This window comes from Giraffa tippelskirchi, chromosome 4 (genome assembly GCF_054371585.1).
Source record: "Giraffa tippelskirchi isolate mGirTip1 chromosome 4, T2T-mGirTip1v1.2.pri, whole genome shotgun sequence".
In the NCBI taxonomy this organism is placed as follows: Eukaryota; Metazoa; Chordata; class Mammalia; order Artiodactyla; family Giraffidae; genus Giraffa; species Giraffa tippelskirchi.
Window position 1 is genome coordinate 17,539,101 of NC_137278.1, and position 17,395 is coordinate 17,556,495.

The 17,395-nt window shown below is 55.9% G+C and overlaps 1 protein-coding gene across 1 annotated transcript in view; it reads right to left on the reverse strand.

Moving 5' to 3' along the window:
* Positions 1-204: 204 nt before the first annotated feature.
* Positions 205-17,395, reverse strand: part of LOC145545586 (uncharacterized) — a 136,099-nt gene continuing 118,908 nt past the window's right edge. Inside the window, exons 5-9 of the mRNA XM_081590460.1 lie at positions 16,678-16,764; positions 16,459-16,569; positions 15,456-15,546; positions 13,040-13,373; positions 205-1,426 (exon numbers count right to left, since the gene is read on the reverse strand). Coding sequence (XP_081446586.1) covers positions 13,186-13,373; positions 15,456-15,546; positions 16,459-16,569; positions 16,678-16,764 — 477 coding nt within the window. The 3' untranslated portion in view covers positions 205-1,426; positions 13,040-13,185. The remainder of the gene's footprint in view (positions 1,427-13,039; positions 13,374-15,455; positions 15,547-16,458; positions 16,570-16,677; positions 16,765-17,395) is intronic.

Below are 17,395 nucleotides of genomic sequence, written 5' to 3' on the forward strand. Positions count from 1 at the left end.
TGCCTGACTGGGAAGACCGCTTCCCTTCCCTTCCAGCCTGAAGCTCCACCTGGGGCTGTGGCCCACACACCAGGCACAGCCCAAAGGTGCCCCTAGGAATAAAGGAGTCCGCTCCTGATAGTTTATGGTGAACTATGTCAGATTCATGATCTCCAAAGAAGATTTAGCTTTGGGACCAGGGACCAGTCTTGATCACTCAAGAGCTTCTGTGTAGCAGAGTTTTATTAAAGTGTAAAAAGGGACAGAGAACGCTTCTGACATAGACATCAGACGGGGAACAGAGAGTGCTCCACTCACTAGTCTTCGCAAGAGAGCGATATACTTTTCAATTGGTTATTAACAATAAATCAAAAGATTGTCTCAAGGTTGTAAAGGTCTTACCAGACCCACTCCCACAATTTACATTTTAAGATGACAGGATTAGAACTAACAATTGAAAGATCTTACCATACCCATTCCTATAATATACATTTTAAGATAACAGGATTAGTCAGAAGGCTCTCAAGAAGGAGAAACATGTCCTCAAGCAGGATACATTGTTGTTATATAATCCTTAGTACAGAGTTTAAGCCAAGTTGCTTTGTTGTGTAATCATCAACTCTGAGTTTAAAGAAAACACAGTTTGTCCTTTTCTCCTCCTTGAGAGCTCCAGACCCCTTTCTCCTCCTCAGGGACCCTGGACTTCTTATCAACTTGCCTAGGAATTGACTCTCTCCCTCCCTGAGCAATAACCATCTCTCCCATGTTTCAGGGTTTAGGGCAGCTCACTCCAATTTACCCACTTTTTCGTATCTCTGGGCACCGACTTCTCACTCCGTGATGTGGTGACACTCCGTGCCCATGAAAAATCATGAAATAAAGGGAGGTAATTAATATTCATCCTTGCCAGACGGAAGGACTTGGAAGGAACCCATCTTGTCATCAGAGGGGCTGCCAGTTGTCAGCTAGAGGGCAGAACTAATGAAATGCATCAGCTGCTCGGCTCCAAAGTGACTTCCACGGGATGACCAATGCCGAGTGGCACAGGTAGAGACAGCCTGGACACAGGCCGACCTTCCATTCTGCATGTACATCCTGAGCGCGGTTGGGCCATGATCAAGTTCAGGGCCAGACACAGCCAGGCCATCCAGCTAGCTCTTTCCCCTTCCTCGGAGTCAGCCGTGAGGTCAGTCTCACCACAGCAACGGGGCAGTGGGGACCACGTAGGCTTGTCTTCTGCACCCCAGAGCTGCATCAGCCTACCCCACAATACACAGCACCTCCAACGCAGACCCTAGCCCTTCCCAAAGCCTACCTCCACTCAGGGGTGGGGGAGGATTCAACAGTCAATAGGCTGGAGGACTGACGCTGAAGCTGAAGTTCCAATACTTTGGCCACCTGGTGCGAAGAGCCGACTCATTGGAAAAGATCCTGATGCTGGGAAAGACTGAAGGCAGGAGGAGAAGGGGACAACAGAGAATGAGATGGTTGGATGGCATCACTGACTCAACGGACATGAATTTGAGTAAACTCAGGGAGTTGGTGATGGACAGGGAGGCCTGGCTTGCTGTAGTCCACAGGGTAACAAAGAGTTGAACATGACTGAGCAACTAAACAGCAACAACAGGATGGACCAGCAGGTCCAGCTGGGGGTGGGAGAGGGAGGGGATGCTGGAGCGAGGCAGGAGCACCGGAGGCCTGGGCTGGAGGCTGAGTGGGCATCTGGCTTTGGTGTGGGTCAGCCAGCATCAAGACTGACAGATGGAGGCAGGTCCAGGGACTGGGTCCTCAGGGGTAGGTGGGATCCATTTAAAACCTGTGGAACAGAAGCTGGCATAAGAGCTCAGCAAGCTACCAGCAGTGGCAGATGGAAGGGTCTCAAACAGGGTCTCCGGAGGAGCCAGCCCTGCCAGCACCTGGATCTTGGACTCCAGCCTCCAGGGCCATGAGAAGGTACATCTCGCTGTTTAAGCCCCTCTCTTTGGGACACTTTGTTATGGCAACCTGGGAGCTATGACAACCCCTGGTTCACAGGTGAGGAAACCGGGGTAAGGGGATGAAGGACTTTGCCAAGGTCATACTGCCAGAGTGGGGCCTAGTTCTGCACCCCCGTCGAGAGCCTGCGGGTTCCCAGGTGGCACTAGTGGTAAAGAGCCTGCCTGCCAGTGCAGGAGACAGAAGAGACCTGGGTTGGGGAAAAAAAAAGAGAGAGAGAGACCTGGGTTGGAAAAAAATGACCTGGGTTCGACCCCTGAGTTGGGAAGATTCCCCTGGAGGAGGAAACGGCAACCCACTCTGCTCTTCTTGCCTGGAGCATCCCATGGATGGAGGAGCCTTGCAGCTGCAGTCCACGAGATCACAGAGTCAGCACCACTGACCCAGTAAACTTTGGCCTGGTACTTGTCTCTTGACCTCCCTGAGCAGGAGACATCCAGTCCCGAGCGGCCTGGTCGTGCAGCTGACCCCTGACCATGGTCACCCCCGTGGCGGGAGCTGAGTCAGGGGTGTCATGCCCTCCGCCGGGTGGAAGGGCACCCAGGGGCTCACAGGAGGAGAATCAGGAACTGGGGCCCCAGCTGCCAAGTCCTGGGAGGGTTCTCCAACTGCTGCCACTTCCCCACTGCTCGCTCTTCTGTAACTGCCCCTCTGTCCCATGTGGCTGTGAATTAACCCCTCACAGAGGCAAAGACCTGCCTTGGTGATCAGCCAGGGTGGGAGGTAGAGGAGGGCTCCTTCCTCCGTGAACCCAGGCCTGCATGGAAAGGGCGGGGGGGAGCCGAGGCAAGGTAGCCTCTGCAGAGGGATTTGGGGGTGAGGGGGGAAACCCAGGCCTGGAGCCACTGCACCAGAAATTCCATGGGTCCCCAGCACCCTCTGAGCAGAGCCTGATGAACCGAGGGCATCAATGAAGCCCCCTCCCTGGGGGACCCAGGGGCTGCTGTCCCCCCTGGTGAGCTATAGAGGGAGGAGGGGATTTCCAACCGTGGACATGGCTCTACTGCTGACCTTCTGCCCCTGTGAAGCCAGCTGCATCCCCTTCTCCCCCTATTCTATGAGAAATCCTCTCCTCCTATTCACAGGGGTGAGACAGGACAGGGCAGGAGACCAGCAGGGACCTCAGCGGGCCATCTTCCAGCCTCTGGGCTCCAGGAATTCAATTCAGGTCAGGTGGGCTTTGCTCTGCACCAGCAGGTACATGGGGAAGCAGGGATCACAGGAGAGGAACAGAGCGCCCCCTGAAACATGCAGTGGTTCATCTGGACCAGAGCGATTGCTCGTGCACACGCATGTGCGCTGGGGCAGCAGCATTCACCTGGAGTTTCTGAACTAAAAGCACGCCTTTACATACATGGGCTTCGCTGGTGGCTCAGATGGTAAAGAGTCTGCCTGTAATGTGGGAGGCCTGGGTTCAATCCCTGGGTTGGGAAGATGCTCTGGAGAAGGAAATGGCAACCCACTCCAGTATTCTGGCCTGGAAAATCCCATGGACAGAGGATTCTGGTGGGCTACAGTCCATCGGATGGCAAAGAGTCAGACATGACTGAATGACTTCACTTACATACATGAATCCCTTTGATCCCATGAGAGCTATGTGGCTGTGTTAATACACAAATGGGAAACTGGGGTCTAGACTGGCTGGGTGACTGGGCTGGCACTCAGACCTGTGGGCGGCCTGGGTGGTACCCTCAAGTTCAAGGGCCCCCCACCCCCATCCTTCAAGGTGCACCTCACAGCCACAGGGAGCACCTGCCCGACTCTCAGAGCTTCTGCAGAGCTAAGCCCTGCTGGAAAACCCTCTTCTTTGCCTCTAACACATCCCTTCAAGCTGCATCTGAACCTATTTTCAGAGTTCTGTCCAGAGCAGAGGAGAGAAGCCCTCATACTGTAAAAGCTCTCGTGAATCTGCAGACATAACACCTACCCGAAGTCTCAGCATCACCCAAACGCCCCTCGTGCTTTAATTGGGGCTTTCCCTCTCTCTGGGGGGATGGGTTTGGGGGTGGAAGGCCTGTGGTTGGCACAGAGGTCGGTGCAGAAGTCCAGGGGGCATCCCTGGGCTCCTTTCTCTCCACGGTACCAGAACCCCGACTTTAGACAACACACCAAGATGACCTAGAGCCCAGCCCAGAGCTGGCCTGGGAAAAGCACACAGTGGACGGGCCTGCTCACCTCTCTTAATCTCCCACCACTTCTGCCATTCCCTGCGACCAACGTGGACTCAGAGTCTTTGGCCCCCAGGCCACCGCACCCACACGGTGGTTCTCACCGAAACCCGACAAGGTTCCATCCGTGGTCCAGGGTGTGGTGACCACATTGGCCGGCCTGGGCCCTGGGATGTCCCCCTGAGCCCTCTGGGGGTGGCTGGCCCTTGAAGGCCGTGGTCCACCCAGCTCAGAACCAGAGATCCAGGGCGGGGAGAATGTCACACAGGGGTGAGGAATGGCCTTACAGAGCTCCAGATAGATGCCATCTATCACTTCTCTGGGATCTGCAAGCCTGTCACTGCCTGGAAAGATGAGATTAGTGAGAAGTCCAACCAGATACCCAGTCTCTAGCTCTCTTCTGTCTGCGACCCGTGAGCACAACGCCAAGTGTACAAATAAACAGGCGGGCCTCCCTGTGCACGGCTCCCATCCCCATCGGCCTCAACTCTCCCACAGCCCTTCAGCTTCCCAGAGTGGCGGCCCAGCGGGGCTTTGGGGCCTGCCATGGTCTGGTCACCGTCACCGCCCCTGGGTTTTCTGGAAAGAAGCTCAGTCCCACCCACGAGTCTCTCCCAATGGAAAAGCCCCACACAGCAGCACGAGCCCTGCCCCCGGTCCTGACCTTTGCTCCCCAGAACAGGTGATTCCACGGAATACGAACGATAAATGCTTCCTGTCCCGCTTGCATTTCACCCAGTTGGAAGAAACTAAGAAAGAAAGGGTCTTTGAACCGACAAGAGCAAAGCGTCTTTGGCTGGGGTCTGATGACCAAGTCTCGCCTCTGGAAAACCTGTGTCTCCTGCCTGTCAGCACCTCGGGAGCAGGGCTGGGACCTCAGCCTTAGAGATGGTGGAACCCCGAGGGCTCACCCAGACCCTCAGCCGTTCCCCCCGCACCCCCAACGGCTCCAAGGCCCAGAATCCCCCACAGAAGTTTCCATTTCAACCCGAGCTCCAGGAGCGCCAGGTCAGGATTTGCTTCCTTAGCTGGTGCTCCCCCAATCCGGCCAAGGCTGCAGTGGGTAGAAGCTCAAGGGTCCGACGACGCTGAGTCCTGCCTATGGGGGCACTGGCCTGCCCGCAACTGACCTGTCCCTGGCATGAGGTGACCGGTTCTTCCTCTCCAGACCCAGCCTGGGATGAAAAGACTCAGCTCGGGCAGAGTTTGACCTCTCCCAGGGGGCAGGCATCTCTGGGGGTCCTCCAGGTAAAAGTGGGAGAGACAAAGGAGGGCTCCCATAGTGGGAGGGGCGGGGTGTAGGTTAAACCTGACAGTGTCTCCAGCCAGGTGACCCTCCAGGGAACCCAGAGAAAGAAGTGCAGTGACCACCCAGCCCCTCTCTTGCTGGCCATGACCCAGGGCTCCCTGGCTGCCTCTGACGAAAAAAAGAATCCGAACTCTTTGAACAGAGAAAAGACCAAATCCAAGTGGGCTGGAAAAGTCCACGTGTGAAAAATACCCAACTCCGTTGATCCTGTGCTTTAGTTTATGAAGTTTTCTCCTGCCCCCAAACCTACTGCTGCTGAGTATCTGGGGTATTTGGAAATTCTCGGAAAATATTATAGCCCTGCTCCCTCTAAGGGCTTCCCTGGTAGCTCAGCTGGTAAAGAATCCGCCTGCAATGCGGGAGACCTGGGTTCGATCCCTGGGTTGGGAAGATCCCCTGGAGAAGGGAAAGGCTACCCACTCCAGTATTCTGGCCTGGAGAATCCCATGGACTGTGTAGTCCATGGGGTCTCAGAGAGTCGGACACGACTGAGCAACTTTCACTCCCTCCTCTAAACACATGTTCTCATCTCTCTCTTCCTCTCATTCTGTCAGTCTTGCTCTCCTTCCTTCCTGTCTCCTTATCCTCCCGCCATCCCCGCCCCAGATGTTTCGCTCAGTGTGTACTTTTGTCTGTGTGTGTCTGCTTCTTGTCTCTGTCTCTGGCCTCTATCTCTCTGGGTCTGTCTAACTCACTCCGTGTTCATCTCTCCATCGCTCTCTGCTGTGTGTGTGTGTCTGTCTGTGTCTGTCTCTTGCTCTGTTTGTCTCTCCATCTCTCACTGTCTTTGTGTGTGTGTGTGTCTGTCTGTCTGTCCCTCTCTCTCTCCTCTTCTCTTTGGATGTCTCTTCTACTCTGCCTGGAGGGAGTGCTACTTCTGTGGCCCCTGTCCCCAGATGAATGTCTCAACATCTACAAATATTAACTTCATTAATTTGGGAAGGACTTTTCAGTACAGAGGTTAATTGTCTTACCCTGACATGTTTTTACGGAATACATCTGGGTGACAAAATTAATTTCCTCATTAGCTATTTTTAAAAGTGGAACAAGCTAGGGTGGGGAGACTTTGCAATGTGAGCTGTTCTAGCCCGTGCCCAGGCCCCCTTCCCGGGGCACCGAGGTCAGGGATCAGAGGGACCCTGGAGGCAGGGCGGGCCTGTGAGGAGACTGAGGGCTGAGCTCTGGGGTGAAGCTCCAAGGAGCCCACACCAGGCCCGGGTGTGCTTACAACGGAGCCTTGCTCTGAGGGGCGGCCCAGGTGAGTGTGCAGAGTGCCAGCCTCCTCAGGTGCCCAGGCCCAGATCCAGGGCAGGGTGTCCAGGACTCCTTGAAGGAAGGTCACCAGCTGAGAGGCTGGGGAGTCCAGCAGGTGAGCGCCACGGCCGCTGGACCAGCCAGTCAAGGCCTGAGGCCTCTTTCCTGGGCTGTGAAGGCAATAGCAGCCCCCCGCCCCCCACCACTGGCTCCCAGCTTCCACTGCCTTGAACTCTGGAACCTGAGACTCCAGCTCCGAGGTCCTGACCCTCCACGCTGTCCCAGCCCCTCCTCACCCTCTGTCATCTTCTCCCTTCAGTCACCTTCCTGTCCTTCTCACTGACTGCCCGGGAGAGAGGTGACCAGAACGTGCAGCCCTGGCAAGACTCAGAGCTTTCTTGAGCCAAGCCTGCTCCCCACTTGGCTTCTTCCAGGCAAGTGTTTGGGCCTCTTCTAGAAGAAAAGAAAGCAGACGCCCAGGGGCCAGACGCTGTCCTGGGACAAAGCCAGGCCACGAGCTCCTTCCTTCTGGTCAGGCCCCGTGTTATCTGCCCCTCCTTTCTAGGAAGCAAGGCAGCCTGGGATGTGGTGCTGATACAAACCCTGAATTTCCTGTTTCCCTAAACAGAGATAGCACGTGTGCACACACACACATGCACGTATACATGCACACACCATATACACACACACCCAGGCACGCGAGCAACACTCCCCAGCAGCCACTTCTGACCTAGCCCTGTGTATGTGCATACTGCGGAAGCTTCAGGAACAGGAAAAACCAGAGCCAGGGAGCTAGCTGAATGTCACCGGTCCTCAGCCTGGGCAGGAATCAGATGGGCTGCCAGGGCCCCCCTCCCTGTCTTTATCTGCTGTTCACAAGGGCCTTTCTTTTCTCACGGCCTCCTTGGCTTCCTGAAGGCCGCAGCTCAATGCAGGCACGGGAGCCCTGGCGTGAGGTCACGGGCAGACCCTCCCCTGTACTCCTGCTCCTCCAACTAAGCCCCAGCTGGGCGGGCTTGTGCTTGAAGGTTAATGAGGGCCCTACAGGCACCCCGCCCTCCACTGCCAGCACCCTCCTCACCTTCAGAGAACAGTCCCTGGGCTCCTGGGGGCGCCAGCAGGGACTGAGCACACACACAGAGCAGGGAGCATACACACAGAGCAGGGAGCACTCACACAGAGCAGGGAGCACACACACAGAGCAGGGAGCACACACACAGAGCAGGGAGCACTCACACAGAGCAGGGAGCACACACACAGAGCAGGAAGCACACACACAGAGCAGGGAGCACACACAGAGAGGAGGGAGTACTCACACAGAGCAGGGAGCACACACAGAGCAGGGAGCACTCACACAGAGCAGGGAGTACTCACACAGAGCATGGAGCACACACGGAGCAGGGAGCACTCACACAGAACAGGAAGCACACACAGAGAGCAAGGAGCACACACACAGAGCAGAGAGCACACACAGAGAGGAGGGAGCACACACAGAGAGGAGGGAGTACTCACAGAGCAGAGAGCACACACACAGAGAGGAGGGAGTACTCACACAGAGCAGGGAGCACACACACAGAGCAGGGAGCACACACAGAGAGGAGGGAGTACTCACAAAGAGCATGGAGCACACACGGAGCAGGGAGCACTCACACAGAACAGGAAGCACACACAGAGAGCAGGGAGTACTCACACAGAGCAGGGCGCACAGACACAGAGCAGGGAGCACACAGAGAGAGGAGGGAGCACACACAGAGCAGGGAGCACTCACACAGAGCAAGGAAAAAAGACACAGAGCAGGGAGCACACACACAGAGCAGGGAGTACTCACACAGAGCAGGGAGCACACACACAGAACAGGGATAACACACACAAAGCAGGGAGCACTCACACGGAGCAGGGAGCACACACAGAGCAGGGAGTACTGACACAGAGCAGGGAGCACTCACACGGAGCAGGGAGCACACACAGAGCAGGGAGTACTCACACAGAGCAGGGAGCACTCACACAGAACAGGGAGCACAGACATAGAGCAGGGAGCACTCACACAGAGCAGGGAGCACACACACAGAGCAGGGAGTACTCACACAGAGCAGGGAGCACACACAGAGAGCAGGGAGCACACACACAGAGCAGGGAGCACACACAGAGAGCAGGGAGCACACACAGAGCAGGGAGCACACACAGAGCAGGGAGCACTCACACAGAGCAGGGAGCACACACAGAGAGCAAGGAGTACTCACACAGAGCAGGGAGCACACACAGAGAGGAGGGAGCACACACAGAGAGGAGGGAGCACACACAGAGAGGAGGGAGCACACACAGAGAGGAGGGAGCACACACAGAGCAGGGAGCACACACAGAGCAGGGAGCACTCACACAGAGCAGGGAGCATACACAGAGAGCAAGGAGTACTCACACAGAGCAGGGAGCACACACAGAGAGGAGGGAGCACACACAGAGAGGAGGGAGCACACACACAGAGCAGGGAGTACTCACACAGAGCAGGGAGCACACACACAGAGCAGGGAGCACACATAGAGCAGGGAGCACTCACACAGAGCAGGGAGCGCACACACAGAGAGAAGGAAGCACACACACAGAGCAGGGAGCACACACACAGAGCAGGGAGCACACACAGAGAGGAGGGAGCACATACAGAGAGGAGGGAGCACACACACAGAGCAGGGAGCACACACACAGAACAGGGAGTACACACAGAGCAGGGAGCAGCTGAACCACAGTCAGACTGGCTTGTGCTGAATTCCCCATAATCCTTCCTCTCAAGCCCCAAACTGATGTAAATCTGAAGTCATCTCCACCCGCCTCCAGCCTCCTGACAGCTGTCCTTCCTGCTTCCAGCCTTTCTTCCCTGGGTTTCCTGGGACAGGGACTCCACACCTCCCTCTGAGAGGGAGGAGTCTGGCAGTAAAGTTGGATGAGGCACATTCACTCCTGCGCCCCCAAGTAGAGATGCACTCCAGCAGGTCTGTCCTGGGAGATGATGAGGAGCAAGCCTTGGGGTGCCCCATGCCCCCTGATGTGGAGCCTGAGGATGGGGGAGAACAGGGATCAGGGAAATCTCCCTGGTGATAATGGTCCCAGACAGAGCTGGGTTCTGAAGGATGAAGAGAAGTTTGCTGAGCTGGTTGGAGGGAAAGGACAGGCAGAGAGGAAACAGCATTTGCAAAGGCCCTGGGACTTGAAAAAGACCTGGCCTGACCGAGGAACTTGGAACTGCCACATGCAGCTGGCAAGTATACATCAAGTCAGTGCGAGTGGGACAGAAGGAGACCTGGATGTTTCTGCCCATCGATTCTTAGTGGGAGTTGAGCAGGACACTGGCAAGACCCGACTAAGGGTTGGGAAGGGCACTTGGGAGGCCAGACAGGAGCTGTGAGAGCCACAGGTTTGCTTTCACTAGAAACCAGGAGCACTTCTTCTAGTGGGATCACCTCCTCTCCATACAGTCAAAGCTACGGTTTTTCTAGTCGTCATGTAGGGATGTGAGCCTTGGTCCATAAAGAAGGCTGAGTGCTGAAGAACTGATGCATTCGAACTGTGGTGTTGGAGAAGACTCTTGAGAGTTCCTTGGACTGCAAGGAGATCAAACCAGTCAATCCTAAAGGAAATCAACCCTGAATATTCATTGGAAGGACTGAGACTGAAGCTGAAGCTCCAATACTTGGCCACATGATGCAAAGAGCCAACTCACTGGAAAAGACCCTGATGCTGGGAAAGATTGAGAGCAGGAAGAGAAGGGAGCAGCAGAGGATGAGATGGTTGGATGGCATCACTGACTCAAAGGACATGAACTGGAGCAAACTCCAGGAGAGAGTGAAGGACAGGGAAGCCTAGCGTGCTGCAGTCCAAAGGGTCAGGGTCACAGTCAGACACGACTTATTGCAACAGCAAGAGATGGCATGGAGACAGTGCCAGATGGATCCTCAGAAAACCTCAAGGAGGCAACAGGAAGGTCTGGCCCCAGGGCCCAGTAGACAGGCCAGGTTCCTGACCAGTGAGGTGGTCTGCCCATGAGTTTTATGGAACCAGGAAAGTTTGATCTTGCTCTGTTTTGAAGATGGTGCAGCAAGATAGCGGCGGGCATTGTATCACAGCCAGTCAGTGCCTGGGCCAGGAACAGTGCCCACTCCCGTGGACTCCCACACTGGGCCTCATGCCTTTGATGTGGGCGCAGCAGCTGCACACGCCTTCCTGCACATACACCTGGCTGGCCTGCGTCACCTCTAAACGTGGGCGTCCGGGTGCGCGGAGGTGCCCCACCTGAAACGTCTCCCTCCTTCTGACACCACAGATAGAAAATTGCCCAGGAAGAAAGCCCTAAGCCAGAAAGGAAACCTGTTGGGGAGCCGAGACGGCCCTGTCAGGCTCTGCAGGGTCCAGGTGAGGACCTCGGTTCACTCTAGCTGGTTCTCATCCCCGCCGTGAAGCCAGGACCTGTCGAATCCTGCCCATCCTGCCAGAAAAGCGCTCTGAGCAGAGGCGTGAGAATGCCCAGCGGTCACATGTAGAATGCACCAAGCACGTCTGTGCAGAGGCTTCAGACAGACGGGGAATAAGATGGGGAGACCCCAGAACATCCTGGGGGGTGGCAGTGGCTCCCCAGGGCTTGCCTCCCTTGAACCCACTACTCTCCTCTTTCCCTGGGTTTTCTGTCTTTGAAAAGAACCCATCCTGGTCAACCATCTGCTCAACATTGCCCAGAGCCACTCTGGCCAGTGTGTGCAGAAAGTGGGCCATGGGCGTCGGGATGTCCAGAGCCAGTCCCGCCTGAGGACAGAGGGGTGTGTCGGCCACCCCGAGAGGCACTGGCTTGGAAAGCCAAGGTTTTCTTGTAATCTGGGCCTTGGGACTTTTTAAGAGGGAAAAAATAAAAAAGTGTTGTTTGCGGTTTTGTTCTCAATCCAAAGGCACGGTGCTTTGGAGAGTGCTCAGATTCTGCTTTTGGCGGATTTTAGGATCCAAAAATATGATGATGGATGGAGGAAGGGCAGTGCTTTTTAGGATTTAACATATTTTCTCAGACACATTTTAAGTTTGATTATAGCTTGAAATACTAATGGTGCGTGTGTCTTACGCTCAACAAAGAGCTTCTCTCTGCCTAAAGGTACCAGGCCTTTCTAGGAATGATTACAGTATTCGGCTCATCTCACTGACCGGCTAAAAACCTGCACACCTGAGGGTTCCCCATTGCCCTCAGATGCAATCATTGTTGTCATCTTTATAGAGATTAGTGAGGGCCATGCTAAGCATGTGGCACCTATTACCTCATGTAAGTCTCAAAACAAGCTTAAAAGGAAATAACATTCAGTCCATTACTCAGAAGAGAAAGTCAAAGCTTAGAGAAGTGTCAGGACTTGTCTGAGCCAACTGCACACACAGTACCAGAGCTGGGATGAACACCAAACCTAGTAACACCGTCTTCTATCCAACATCCACCCTCCCCTTCATCTACTTCCTATCCTGATGGAAGAGTTTAGGCCTCACCCCTGCTCCCGAAGCCCCTCCCAGGCACCCTGCCCATGTCTGACTAGGGAGCATCTCCAGATGAGGCAGCTTCCTTGCTAACTTTACCTGCCTCCCCTAGGCTGGGGTCCCTTGAGCCCTGATGCCAGGTGGTCCCTTGCCATGTCCAGCACAGAACCTGGTACCCAAAAGGCGGACAGTAACTATGCGTGAAAATGAAAGTGTTAGTCGCTCAGTCGTGTCTGACTCTTGCAATCTCACAGACTGTGGCTCACCAGACTCCTCCCCATGGAATTCTCCAGGCAAGAATACTGGAGCGGGTTGCCATTCCCTTTTTCAAGGGATCTTCCCGACCCAGCTATCAAACCCGGGTTTCCTACTTTGCAGGTAGATTCTTTACTGTCTGATTGTGGAGTGAATCATTTAATTCTGCACTGGAGCATCGTTTTCACTCTTGACAACCTTTGTCTATCAAGAAAATTAATAATATTTACCAATGGGGTCTGCATCTCCCCAGGCTTGATTGTGAGAAAAATGACCTACAGAGGCAGGTAAAGTTGAGACCAACACTCAGGGTGGGCTCAGCATGCCAGTCTGGCTGGAGGTTTTGTTTCTGTTTTGGGTTTTGGGTTTGGGGCCATGAGGTATGTGGGATCTTAGTTCCCCACCCAGGGAATAAATCCTCATCCCTGCCCTCACCCAGTTTTAACCAATGGACCTCCAAGAAGTCCCAGGCTGGAGGTTTTGCATTCACACAGGCTGACAGGTATACTGCTGCTGGCCACCCTGGCCTCACCATGCTTAAGAAGTGACCATCTAGCCAATTAAAGACACTTAACATGAGGCTCACCAACATTTTGGACAACTTCAAAACTCTGGCTCAAACTTGTGGTTACCAAGAGGAGAACGGGGAAGTGAGATCACTTGGGAGATTGGGACTGACGCACACACACTACTGTGTATAAAATAGATAACTAATGAGGATCTTGCTGTCGCTCAGTCGCTCGGCTGTGTCCATCTCTTGGCGACTCCATGGACTGCAGCACACCAGGCTTCCCTGTCCTTCACCGTCTCCCGGAGTTTGCTCAAACTTGTGTCCATTAAGCTGATGATTCCATCCAACCAACTCATCCTCTGTGGCCCTCTTCTCGCATCAGGAACCCTTCTCAATACTCTGTAATGACCTATATGGGAAAAGAATCTTAAAAAGAGTGGATAGATGGACACGTATAGCTGATTCATTTTGCTGTACTGCAGAAACTGACCCAACATTGTAAAGCAGCTATACTCCAATAAAAATTAATGAAAGAAAACCCTCTGATCACAGCATGAAAAAAAAAAAAAATGAATGAGCACATTCTCAGTTTTCTACTTGAAGGAGTCATTTGCTACAGTGGGGAATTTTTCTCTGCACTTTCTGAAATGCCAGGAAATACATTTTCAAACGTGACTACCATGTCCTCCTCCGGGCACTGCAAGTTCACCTGGCTGTACCTCAGAGGGCGCCCGGGGCTCCCCACCAGAGTGCCAGCGCCCAGCTTAGAGTTACGTTCTGACTCCTCCAAACATGACACCTTGTCCTAAGGCACGGGTGCACTCAGAAAAAATTCCCGTAGACCACACACAGGCACACACATGCCTGGGCCCCACACACGTACACGCGCGCGCGCGCGCACACACACACACACACACACAACCTCAGCTTTTGGTTGTGATGAATGTGCGGGTGTTTTTCTGCATCTCACTGGCACGAACGGCCCGCGGGGACGGCGGAGGTGCCGTCCCTCCGCCTACCGGGGAGATGCCGCCTGGCACCAGGGCAGCGTCCCCGCGAGCCCGGGGCCGGTGAATCACGGAGCCCGGTCCTTCCCCAGTTCCCGGAGCTGGCAGAGCTGACTGAAAAACCAGTAGCAGCTGGCAGGAAATGGGTGCGAGCACTGACCACAGATAAACTGTAGGCCTCCGCAGAGCCGCAGCAGAGAGACCCTGCGACAGGAAGTCAAGCCGTCAGGCCGCAGCCCCACGCCCGCTCACGGGGCACCCCGGGGGCCACAGAGGACTGCAGGCCCCTGATAACGCCAGGGGACACAGCTGTGGGGTCACGACCATGGGAGGCGCACGGGCAGCCAGACCGGGAGGGCCCGCGGCCCTGGAGGGAGGGGAAGAAGTGGCCAGGAAGGAGGAAGCAGAGAAAAACCCCTGACTGGGAGTTCCAGGCTCTGCCTTCAGCAGCAGCAGAGGCAACGGTCCTGGCCGGTGGGGCTAGTGATGAAATAACAGCCAGACCGGGGCTACCCTGTCAAGGTCAAGGCCACGAAGGCCCATGCGCATTTCTTACCCAGGGTCCCTGCTGCAAAATGACCCACTCCCGGGAGTAAAGGGCCTGGCCCCACTTAGCACAGGAGGCAAAGAAGCACCGCTCTACATACAGTGTGCAGACTCAACGCTTGCAAACACTCTCAAAGCTTCTCGGCCAATTCAAGGGACAGACCCTCTCAAATACATCGTGACAGAGGGATCAATGGCCGGGCAGCACGCAGACCTTTCCATATATTACCCAGCTTAACACTCACAGACATCCTAGGAGGTGGATCGGATCACACCCCCGTTTTACAGATGGGTAAACTGAGGCTCGAGGAATTAGCCCACCTCGCCCTGGGTCGTGAGCTTATGAAGGACAGAGCCCTAATTCAAGGTCTGACTGCAGTCTCCATGCTGGGCACTGAGTTCAATATCCTCCACTCACAGGGAGAGCCCATAGGTGCTGGAAGAGCGGAAAAGAGAGACGGGGAGGCAAGCAGACCTGAGAGTGGGGGCCTGCAGTCAGCATCCAGTAACATTCTCCCATAGCCCGGGGTGGCCGCCAGGCCGGGCAGCCCAGGGAGAGGGGACTAAACGTCTTTGCACCCCAAAGCAGACCCAGGGGTCCTTCTACAGACAGCCGGAGCAGGGTGACGCTCTGGCCACCGGCTCCTCAGGGATATCTTTGGACAAGCTTCAGCTCTGCACTTGAACTTCTAAACTGGGTCTCCCAGTCCCAGGGAAAAAGAAGCTGGGCTGAGAAGGGCCGATGTAGGCATTCCCAGGCCTCCGTCTGCCTCTCCTGCAGGCGGCACGCTGCAAAGGGGCGGGGGCCACCTTCCTGGCTCTGAGGAGCAGCCCAGGGCACCTGCCCCAGGGGTGAGAGTGGCCCCCTCTGCTGGCCCCGATTCGGGCCCGTCTCCCTGTCTCTAGCAAGACGGAGTTCAGCTGGGCGACTGACTCACCCCTTGTTCCTGGAACTGTCTGAAGGCGGGAGAGGATGCTGTGGGTAGATTCTAACTGTATCATCTGGGCTGGGGCCGGTAGCAGATGGTCCTTAGGAAAAAAAAAAAAATACTTCCATGTGGGCTTAAAATAGTTCAGCACTCACCATCAGCTGAATGGGGAAATGTACGAGCTCATGGGTCACGTGGGGGTGGGCACTGCAGCCTGCAGGTTGGGACACGGGGCCTCAGGGCACAGCCGCAGCGGCCAGCCCCAGAAGGCAGGAAGGGGAGGCCATGGCACCCCAAGCCCCCGCAATCTGCCCAGCCTGGAGGAGGCGGTGGCGGCCTCCCCGACAGTCTGGAGTCCATGTGACCCACGGCCACAGAGAGGACCAGGGTCTGAGACCCACAGCTGGGGCGCGAGTGCGAGGCCTGGACCTTGGAGCCTGCCCGGGCTAAATCTCAGATCTGCCACTCGCTGTTCCGTGCGCCCTGGGGCAGGTCGCTTCCTCTTTCTGCACCCCAGTTCCCCCATCTCTGAAGTGGAGCAAACTCAGCAGCCTTCTCTGGGGCAGGCTGGCAGAGGGGGAGGCTCTGCAGGAGCCCAGCCCCCCCGGGAGGGGCTCTCTAAGCCCGCTCACAGCTCGGAGGGCTCACCCAGAGGCAGGAGGCAGGTCCCCTCTTCTGAAAACTGTTTTCCTGTCCTTATTCAAACCACGCTATGGTTTGGCAGCGACAAGGGACAGCTCCGAAAGTCTGAGTCTCGAGTTACACCCAGGAGCCAATGCCTGTGCCTTGGGAGGGCCGAGTGATGACAGGAAAGACACCGCAGGCTGGGCCGGGCGGAGGAGGCCAACTGCCCCAGAAGCGGGTGGCAGGCGGGCGTCCGGCTCCAGCCAGCAGCCCAGGGCCCCCAGGGCCCTCTCCTGCCCCCCCAGAGCCCAGCAATCAGAGCCCCCCTGTCCCGTGGTGGTCTCTGATGGGTAGAAGACCTCCCAACTGTAGGGCAGAGGAGTAGTACCCTCCAAGGGAGCCAGAGGCCTTCGGTCCATTTGTCCAAGACAGAGTGTTGGTCTGGGAATGGATGGCTTCTATACCAGTTCACCTCTGTGTCCTCGGAGTAAGCAGTGTGCTGCATTGGTAAATGTTGAACGACCAGCTCTGCAGGGGATTAGAAAGTGGCTCTGATTTGTGTCAGTCTTCATGGTGTCAGTACCCCCACCCTGGGCAGTGTGCTCACCGAACGTGGACTTTGGGAAGACATGGCAGGGTCTGCTTCCACCGGCTCCGGCGCCCGGCCACGATCGCTGAGACACCAAGCCTCGTGCTAAGGGAGAAGACAGTGCTTTCAGTCAGTCTCTGGGTAACCACCGTTCACCCATTGAACTTGGTTCAGTCCTGACCGCTCTTACTAGGCTGGGTGGCCTTGGGCAAGTGACCCACCTACGCTGGGCCTCCCGTGTGAAGCAAGGCCCAGAAGCGCCACCCTCCTTATGAAGGTAAGAGTGGCGTGGTCACGATGCCTGCGCAGTAATAGCTGTTACATCGGGCGCACACCCGAGGGCCCGCACGTGGCTCTCGGTCATCAGGAGCACTTAGAGCCTCACCCACCCACCACTGCTCGAGCAGCCATCTCCCCGCAGCCCTGCGTACCCCCCTTCCCCTCACACACTCCTTCAGAGTGCTGCCAGGCTGGCCCCCACTGCCCCTTCCTCCTGCCCCTGGGTCCACCCAGGGCTACAGCCTCAGCCCCCTCACCAGCTCCCGCCGACGTCCCTGGTGACCTCACTTTCTAAATCCATGAGATGCGCCTCAGTCATCTTCTCCACTACTTTTCGGCAGCACCAGGGGAGGGGGGGAGGGGGGGTGCTGCAGACCACCCAGCTCACCTTCCATGGCGGCCCCCTCTCCTGCCAACCCACCCCAGGCTTCTTTTTCTACTCTCCCTGCCTGGGCAT